The sequence below is a fragment of the Xyrauchen texanus genome, chromosome 13 (assembly GCF_025860055.1).
Source record: "Xyrauchen texanus isolate HMW12.3.18 chromosome 13, RBS_HiC_50CHRs, whole genome shotgun sequence".
Lineage (NCBI taxonomy): Eukaryota > Metazoa > Chordata > Actinopteri > Cypriniformes > Catostomidae > Xyrauchen > Xyrauchen texanus.
The window spans coordinates 35519871-35529878 of record NC_068288.1 but is presented as its reverse complement, the minus strand read 5'-3'; the positions used below and the strand labels follow the sequence as shown (position 1 = coordinate 35529878).

Below are 10008 nucleotides of genomic sequence, written 5' to 3'. Positions count from 1 at the left end.
TTATTTTCTTCTGGAAAGTAATTTTTATTTTTTTATTTTGCTCTTGGAGCAAATGGGTAAGTGAAAATAATATTTGCTGTGATCTCCCATTCACTGTTGTCAAAGTTTACCCTGCAAACCTTTACTTCCGCGTTCCAAAACCTAGAGTATGAAAAAGGTCTTATGTCACAAATGCTGTCGATTCATTTGAACTTGTATTTAACCTGGAATATTCCTTTAAGGTCTACATTTTTGACTTGTTCTGTAATTATGAAAGGATGAGGTATCTGACAAAATGTTTCGCATAGAGCTGGAATAGTTTATATGCATGAAAGTATATTTTATAGTAATGTTATTCTCATTAAATCCAGACTTCCCGTGTGCAAAAGCAGTATTTGTATACATATTTTCTCAAAATCATGTTTTTCTACTCCACCGTAGATATAAATTTTAATGGGTAACATTTAACAGTCTGTAAATGGCCAGTCACTTCTCTGGAGATCTGCAAACCATTTTTAAGAACATATATAGCCGTAAGTAGCGAAGACGGCCCAAACACCATCGGCCTATTTCCACCTGGTGCCTTTCAGAACACAATGGACACATGTATATAGCATTTACATTATTCTAAACAATTTTGAAGCAATCCGAGTAAATATAAGAATATATATAAAATATTCCTGCTGCCAGGTGGTAGCGCTATGACTGTGACCCATATAGTCACATCCATGTGGTTAGTCCCCAAGACTAAACATACATCTAAATTTTTATCTAAATCACACATTGCACACAGCAGATACAAGACGCTTCCTGTTTCCCTTTTTCGCCATTAATGCCTTGCCATGGCAACACTGTTCGATATATCAAAAATCTGTTTGGGCAATAATTTACACATTAGTATGAAAGTACAAAGTATTTTCTTTGTGGTAAAATTGACCAAATGTTGGTTGGGACAATTACGATCTTCTGAAAGTAGGTAGAGACCACTGATATATTCCAGAACCTTTGTGGGGACAGAGATGAGCCTTGTGAGTGCGTGCTTTTGAATAAATCTCTCAGCTCTCTTGCAGATTTTCAGGACGATGTCTGACGGTCTGATAAGTCCACTTTGGGACTTCATGTCAATCAGTGCGTTCATCTTGGGAAGTGCTCTCAGAGTGCTGTTAAACAAGTAGTGCACTGAATCTTCTTCATAGTTGTTTTAACTACAAAGCCTGTTATGCACCCCACCACAGCCTCTTTGAACATAGACGAGCTAGGAAGACTTAGTGATGTTTTTCTCTGTGTCTTCTGTTTCAGGCTGAATGTCATTTTGTCTGAAATGAGTTCACATTTACTATATAGTCTAGTACAAAAAGGGGAACTGTTTTTAAAATTAACATTATGAACAGCACACTATATAGTAAATGCGAACTCATTTAATCAAAGTAAAGTCAAACACACGGGTGGGGTCAATGAGCACCTACAGGTTAAAACTATGAAGCCAGAGAAATGTTGCATCCTGTAACAATCTGCAGATATTGCTATTGTATACTTTTGCTTAAAAAAAAAAGGTGTAATTTATACACTTTGATGTTGTATTTTTACTGTTTATTTTTAAAGATTATGATTGTTATGCCCACTCCAAATGGGGATAATGACTAATTTGTGCGTTGTACTCATTTTAGAATTTGATGAGCAATCCAGTTATATATAGCCTATATATAGAGAGAGATCAGTGGTTCAAAAACATTCCCAGGACAGACATACTTCAGGGACATCAGGATCTCTTAATTTTTAGTTTTCCTGAAAAGTGAAGATAAAACAAAATAAATAAATGGGCATGAGATTCATAATCACTTTATTGCTTAAGACCACAAATGGCACTTTCAATGGAAGTAAATGGGGCCAGTCCATAAATGTTAAAATACATGGTGTTTTGAAAGTATTGCCTCAAGACGAAAACATTACACTAATTGATTGTTTTATTGTGATAAAATGAGGGAGTTACCAGCATTACTGTGTTTACCAGATTACAGGTTTTACTGGATGAACATCATCATGATTCATGCCAACAGTTTTTTTTATTGGATATAACTTTATACCTTTGCACAGATCAGGTTATCAAGTGAATTTATCACACTAAATTCATGATAACACATACTGCGGTAAAGTTGGTTTCATGTTTGACTTTCGTTTGAAAGTCAGAATCAAACACATTTCACTCTCTGCATTGTTCACATTAATAAGCGAAAACAACAGAGATATACATCAACAGATTTCCATAGCATAGCACAAATCTTGAAGTTCAAAACAGGTATTTTTTCATACCAATTTTATTAGGTCTATAAATCTATTAAATAATTTAACCAAATAGCCTTTTAAGACACAAGGCTCTATTTAGGTAGTATACATTTTATATGTTTAGTACAAAAATTAAGAAATGTAAATGTTTTATAATTCTATTAAACTCTATGACGTTTGATCCAAAGACGTCAAACCAACTCAGAATAGCATTCCATACATAGCACAAGGCTTCTTTTTGGGAGTTTACACATGGTATTTTTTATATCTAATTTTTTTAATCCATTTAAATCTATTAAACTCTTTGACCGTTTGTACTAAATATGTCAAACCAACTAATATATTTATATGGTTAAAAAAATTATATATAAAAAATGCCAAGTGTAAACTCCCAAATATAAGCCTTGTACCATGTAAGTAATACATTTCTGATATGTTATGCAGTTTGTTTGACCTAGTTGGATCCATACTGTAAAAGTGATTTTTTTTTTAATCAACGTTGTTACACATTAAGCTTAACTTGTATTGAACCTGATTCCTTTAATGTCCACAATTTGAAACAAAATATATTAATACAAATTACATTAATAATCTGTTATGCATATTTCATGAATATTACATAATTCAAGAATGTTGATTAAAAAACTATTGAAAATTACAATAAAATGTAACCACAATTTATGGATTGTACTCCAATATTAGATGTTTATAAAATGCAGACAGGTACATGACAGCAGCAGCAGGGGATGAAAGATCCAAGAGCGTCACAGATACCTGTTTGGCAGTAAAGGGCTTCTGAATTACATCTTCTCACCTGATTTCCGAATTGATTTCTGGGGACTCCCAGAATCACAAGCCCTTAGTCCGAGAAGTGCTCATGGAGCTTGTTCCTCTGGATGTAGTGCCTGTTAATTGTTCCTCAATGAGAAGCGACATTCTTTGCCCTGTAAGATGAAAACTTGAACTCCTCTCCAGTGAGCGTTTTAGCCGTGATGTCGTGAAACGATTTTATTCCAACCCCGAAGTCTCGACACCGGTATCTAAAGGAAACAGTATAAAACTGTTATCTAAAGGCTTGAAGTGACCAATCATTGCATTGGTCTCTGACGACATTCCACGCCCACTTTTAAGACAAGCGCCTAGAACGCAAGGGAGCATCATCAAAATGTTCTGTACAACGTTTTAGAATAGAAACTATTTATCTTTTTTCAAGGTGATATTTATTGAAAAGACGTATTCTTCTTATTATTATATATATATATATATATATATTTTTTTTTCATACAGAATTATATTGATAAATGAAAAAGACAAAAGGCTATGCCCCTAAACTATTCATGTTTCTACAAGACTGCGAATTTCACCACGACCTCTACGTTTTATGAAACACTAGCGCGGGAAGCAGTGTGTGACAGAAATCCTTCAGCTTGTTTACGAAAATATAAATGTTATGCTTCAGCCTTAATTTAATCAGCACTGACTAATAAAACGGTTAAATGATAAACGCTTAAAGTCAGCAGCGCGGACACTTACTTTGGGGTAAGCATTTTTGACAGGAATTTACTGAAGTACGGTCTCCGTCGAAAGTGCTTAGCATTAGCTAAAAAAAAAAAAAAAAAACATTTTATCCGAGTCTGTCAGGCAGCAAAAGGTTTGTTTTATAGTTTTACAGATATAATCTTGGTTTATTTGATTTATATCAAGAGGGACATTATTTAACAGTGTAGCATATATAGTACATTATTATATTACTCATGTGAAATCACTTTTTTGTTGTTATTTTAATAGGCAACGATTGTCATTCATTGTTTCAATAATCTAATCGGAGTTAAAGATGATGCGTAAGAAGAAGCGCTCTTCCACCACAGTGGACGAAGATTCCACACTTGACATACCAAGTAAGTAACAGCTACTGGCTTTATACTGCACTGTATTATACTGCCTAAGCTTTTTAAAGGAATAGTTCCCCAAAAATGAAAATTATCTTATCATTTACTCACCCTCATGCCATCCGAGATATATAAGACTTTCTTTTCTCTGCAGAACACAAACGAAGATTTGTAGAAGAATGTCCATTTGTTGGTCCATTCAATGCAAGTGAATGGTGACCAGAATTTTGAAGCCCCTAATGGCCGCATAAAAGTTATGAGCATACGACACCAGTGGTTAAAGTCATGTCTTCGGAAGAGATATTATAGGTGTGGGTGAGAAACAGGTCAATATTTAAGTCATTTTTAATTATAAATCTCCATTTTAACCAGCACTCACAGGCATTCTTCTCTCCTAAGAATTCTTCTGGTTTTGGTGATTTGCATTGTTCATGCATATAGCCACTTACTGGTAAGGGAGGAGAATTTATAGTAAGAAAGGACTTAAATATTGATTTGTTTCTTACCCACACCTATTATACCACTTCTGCAGACATGAATTTAACAACTGGAGTCTTATGGATTACTTTTATTCTGCCTTTATGTGTTTTTTTGGAGCTTTGAAATTTTGAGCCCTGTTGACTTGCATAGAATAGACTAAGAGGGTGGATATATTTTCTAAAAACCTTCGTTTGTGTTCAGCAGAAGAAAGTCACACACACCAGAGATTGCATGAGGGTGAGAAAATGATGAAAGATTTTTTTTTTTTTGGTAATTTGTTGTAAGTCATATAGGTATTCTGTCACTGTGTATACAGAACTTTTGTATTGTAGTATGATATTCTGAACAAAGTCAGAGATCTTGTACATTTTAGTGTCGTAGAAAAGTAAACCTTTCTGGTGTTATTATTGAAAATGTGACCTTATTTATACAGAGTCCAAAAAGACCAAAAGCAGTGGGCGACCCACAAAGTCTTCTGTACAGGACTCTCACCCAGACTCAGTTTTTGTTCAGTTCTTGAAGGAATCTGGTGTTACTTTGACTCCTGGCAATACTGCTAATGAAATTGGTAAGATGACTCATTTTGAGGAAGTATCTACTACACAAAAAAAAATATAACGCCATGGCTGAACTTGATCAATCATGGACTGTGGTTCAATGTGTTCAAATTGATTTTTCTTAAATTAAAACTACCTTGAATCTCAACTTCAAGAATAGAAAACCAAATTGAATTGAGTTACCCAACTAAATTAGATATGTTAAATTAACAAAAATGTATCTCTTTCCATGATTAACTACTGTAGCTAGTACAGTGAATGTTAGTATGCCACAGGGTTCCCACATGTCCTGGAAAACCTGTAAACCTGGAATTTTTTAATGCAGTGTTCCAGTCATGGAAAATAACAAAAATACCTAAATGTCTTGGAAAATTATTAATTGTCCTAGAATATATTTTTGTTTAAGATAACTGTTTGACTGTATTACTAACAAGGTTTTATTAAATGTACAAAAAACAAATTTTTGTACAGAAATTCGTATTGTTTTGTCATTGCCAACAGCTTCACATTGTTAAACAATATCAACGGTTAACTGTCATGAACAAATTCTTGTCACATATATTCTCTGCTCATCTACTGCCAACTCCGCTTTGCTCCAATGAAATAGTACAAAATATATATTTTTTTCATTCCAACATTGCTGTTGTCTTACCAAAAAAAATATTTGAGTTATAATATTTTTCTCCCAATTTGTAATGCTCAATTCCCAAAACGCTCTTTGTCCTCGTGGTGGCGTAGTGACTCCAAGAAAGACGAATCTCAGTTGCCTCTGCATCTGAGACTTCAATCCATGCATCTTATCACGTGGCTTGTTGAGCGCATTACCGTGGAGATGTAGCACGCATGGAGGCTTCACACTATTCACCGCGGCATCCACACACACACACCTCCCCACACACCCCAACGAAAGCGAGAACCACATTATAGCGACCACGAGGAGGTTACCCCATGTCAGTGTCAGCCACGGCACACTAGTGTGCTGTGATGGATTGTCAGGTGTGCTTTGGAAAATGATCAAATTCCACAAAATAAATAAATGCTGGAAAAAAAAAATATATAATTTCAGGGATCCAAACTCCTCACCTTTCAGAGAAATTCGCCGGTTTGAAACCATAATCGGTCACTTTTGTGATTGTAAAGAGCAATGATTAATGTGTGAAGCGAGCGATATTTATACGCGTTAAGGACCCTTAACGGCGTATAAATATCGCTCGCTTCTGCACATTAATCATTGCTCTTCACAATCACAAAAGTGACCGATTATGGTCACATGACATGCGTCGTCGTTGCAGAATACATTGAAGCTTATGAAGTGACTTTACACACGTTTTTGCTTCACCAATAATGTCATTGAGAGTATTAAGCAACAAGAAATATTTAAAAACTTTCCAAATTTGTGAAGAGACATTGAATGTCTCATAATTTATTTTAATTAAATATTACCTTATCATTTACAAATATTAGAGACCCCAGTTATTGAACTAATTTAAATTCACCAAGAAAACTCTTATAGACCTAAACATAAACGAGTCATTTTATTACTTTCATCTTCATTATTACTTTCAGCGATCAAAGCAACTGCAAGCTTATTTTCTCTCTTCCAAATACATGTTTTAATGTTTATTGTGCACACCTCCCGCTTTTTTATGTGGCAAACTCGTAAAACTCGTCATGTAGAGGCCAATGCGGCACTTGACGCTGAGTTCAGCCTCCAGAACCAAATTAAAACTGCCATGAGAAGTCATCTGTCTGAGGCAAAGATGCAAAATCGAATGACAATTGCCTCAGCATCAGTCTCCCTTGATGCGTTTGATTACGCACATGTGAGCACCCAGTTTAATTCGATGTGGACCAGCAATAAGGTTTGAGTTGTCGATTATGTTCAGTTCATTTTTTACGTGTTTTGTTCATATCATAATGGTATTTTTTTTATATTGTGTTGTTCATATGTTATGTTTTAGTGGCATCCGCTGTCACTGCAGGGGAAAAAAATATTAATCTGCTTTGCGTGGTGTCTCTGTTGTTCATCTGTTCTATTAATAATAGATTATGACAGAATTTTTATGACCCTGTCCATCAAAATCACGGAGGATGAGAAAGTCTAACGCAATGTATGTGTATGTGACTTGTTATTATTTGTATTTTTTTTTTTTGCATAGCCGAATTTCAAACATTAAAAGTAAACATGCTACTAAGACGGACAGAAAACATTGACAAGTTCTTGAAATGAGAAATATTGATGATGGTTAGCCTATGTGGGATAGTGGTGTGCCGTAGAATTTAGTAGTCGTAAAAAGTGTGCTGTGGGAAACACTGCCCAATCTGACTCTACCCTCCCTAGCAACTGGGCCAATTTGGTTGCTTAGGAGACCTGGCTGGAGTCACTCAGCATGCCCTGGATTCAAACTCACGACTCCAGGGGTGGTAGTCAGCATCTTTACTCACTGAGATACCCAGCCCCAAAAATATTTGAGATCTAAACTATGGACAACCTTGACGGTCGGTCTCGGACCACTGTTCACAGGGTGGTGGTAGTGTGGTGATTCAGCCTTCACACCTCAGGATATCCATGATCATAGTATTTTTATACCACGGTTATCACATGTAGTATGCGGAAAACACTGACAGAATCACAGAATCTAGTCAGAAAAATTACATTCACTATGAAATGCAGAATGTCATGGAATATGACATATTTGGATGAAAATGAATGTTTGAATGCACAATTAATACAATTCAAATTGTGATATGTCTTAGTGTGATATAAAACAGTTTGTTACATACATTGAGTATTATGAACAGGGGAGGATTCAGTAAAACTTACAATGCTAAAAGCTATTTTTTTTTATTTATGTATTCAATTTGAGTAAATCTCAAAATATACATGTTTCATCATAACAGCTGTGGACCAAGTTATATTTCAAAAGCGACTCCAGCAGCGTCTACGAAAGAATCCCAGATCCCCCAATGTGAGAATCATCATTATACTACTCTCTTTATATTGGAAGCTTATTACATTGAATATTTATTAACAATGTTGCATGGCTTATTTCATACAGGAGTTCATATCTGGGCTGGAAACATACTTCGAAGAGCCAGAAAGATTCAGAAACTGCCTGCTTCCATGTGTGCCAGCATCTGCCGGACAGGAAAATACCAAGTAATGAGCATGGCTTTGTTTTTTTAGCTAAATAGTTTAGTAAATACATGTTTATTTTTACTGCAATAATCTTGAAGTCTTATTTACTCTGTATAAATGTTTTTTTGTTTTCTCTCTAATGATCAGTTCTGGTTCCTATCAGGAGAGTCTTGTGCGCTTGTTGCTTGGAATAGAGATGCTACAGGTAAAAATAAATGTACACCCCTTTCCACCACACATATGATCATAGAACCCCAAGTGAGAAAAAATCTAATGTTTTATCTTGTTTCTCTTTTCTTTTGTCCTACATTTAGACACTGGTTATAAACACATTGTTTGAAAAGCTTCCAGAATTCATGTTTGAGGGGTAAATGTCTGTCAAAGTGTAATTTTTTTGCTTTGTTTTTACATTTACTCTTAGTGTGTCGTATACCATTAGAATAACCCAAATAGAGCCCTTTATCACTGTTATTTGTTATTTTAATGTACTCCGTTCCAGAGTGTGTGAGGATGGCCTCAATGTTCCCCGTCTCATTATTAACCAGTTAAAATGGTTGGACCGAATTGTAGATGGCAAGGTACTACTCTACTCACTCTATGGCTCTTATATGGTGTATTTTGTGGCAGTGGAAGTTTCCTGAATGATATTTACAGGGTTCCCAAAGTCTTGGAAATACTTGAAATATCAGGGTTGTAGCCTGGAAAAGTAATGGGAAAAAAAACAAAACTTTAAATCTACAGCAAGTGTGACATTTTCCATGTCATTGTCAGCTCTAAAATATTTCATTGACTAGAAACGGCTTTTTGTGAGTGCAATCTCTACAAAATAAGTAATGGAAATGTATTGGCTGAAAGGTGTGGGAACCCCACATTAATGCTCTAAGCAGTACTGTTTCTCAATTTGATATAAAATGGTCACCAAAATTAGAGTCAAAACTCTTGGACTTGCCAGTCTGATCAAGTGTACATTACTAAGCTGTTGATTATGGATCTATCTTGGTGTGTTTGTTATTGTATTGATGGTGTTTCATATGACGTAAAACCTCAGAACCAAAACCACAAAATTACACAAGTGTACAATACATTACCTATGCATTTACACATTCAGCAAGAAATTTGTATTAGTCTAGTGTTTACTTGTCAAAACCAAATTATGGCACTGCTGTGAATAATGTCTGGCTGATTTAATTGCTCTGTCTCTGTTTGTGTAGGATTTGAGCACTAAGCTTATGCAGATGGTGTCTGTGGCTCCTGTGGAAATCCAGCGGGACATTATTACCAGCTTACCTGAAATCCTGGAGGACTCCCAGCATGGAGATATGGCCAGAGAACTGAAGTATGTCAGCATCAGACCCTGTAGTGTTCTAGCACTTACTTATTTGTTGGCTAGAAGGGTCTGTGAAAGCTGCTTTATTTACAACATGCCTCAAACAAAATTGATGATTTCAATGATTTTGTCACTAAGCTGGCAAACTTGAACAAATCCTGTGATTATTTCATCCTCAAAAGTGCTCATTATATCAAACCGGTATTACATTATAAACACAACTTTGTTTGGAGACATGCCTTTTTTTTAAATTATTTGAATATGTTCCATTTAAGTTCAATTATTATAGTAGTAATGTTTTTTTTGCATAAAAACAAATAGTCCTATATACTGTGGCGGAACATGTCTCGTCAT

At 35.2% G+C, this 10008-nt stretch overlaps 1 protein-coding gene across 2 annotated transcripts in view; it reads left to right on the top strand.

Annotated features, from left to right (window-relative positions):
* Nucleotides 1-3696: 3696 nt before the first annotated feature.
* LOC127653513 (Fanconi anemia group D2 protein-like) overlaps nucleotides 3697-10008 on the top strand; it is a 31958-nt gene continuing 25646 nt past the window's right edge. Inside the window, exons 1-9 of one of the 2 annotated variants that reach the window (XM_052140201.1) lie at nucleotides 3697-3801; nucleotides 4051-4160; nucleotides 5065-5199; nucleotides 8090-8157; nucleotides 8248-8348; nucleotides 8475-8532; nucleotides 8642-8694; nucleotides 8827-8905; nucleotides 9539-9663. In XM_052140201.1, the coding sequence (XP_051996161.1) occupies nucleotides 4097-4160; nucleotides 5065-5199; nucleotides 8090-8157; nucleotides 8248-8348; nucleotides 8475-8532; nucleotides 8642-8694; nucleotides 8827-8905; nucleotides 9539-9663 (683 nt within the window). In that variant the 5' untranslated portion in view covers nucleotides 3697-3801; nucleotides 4051-4096. The other variant, XM_052140202.1, reaches the window with a different exon arrangement.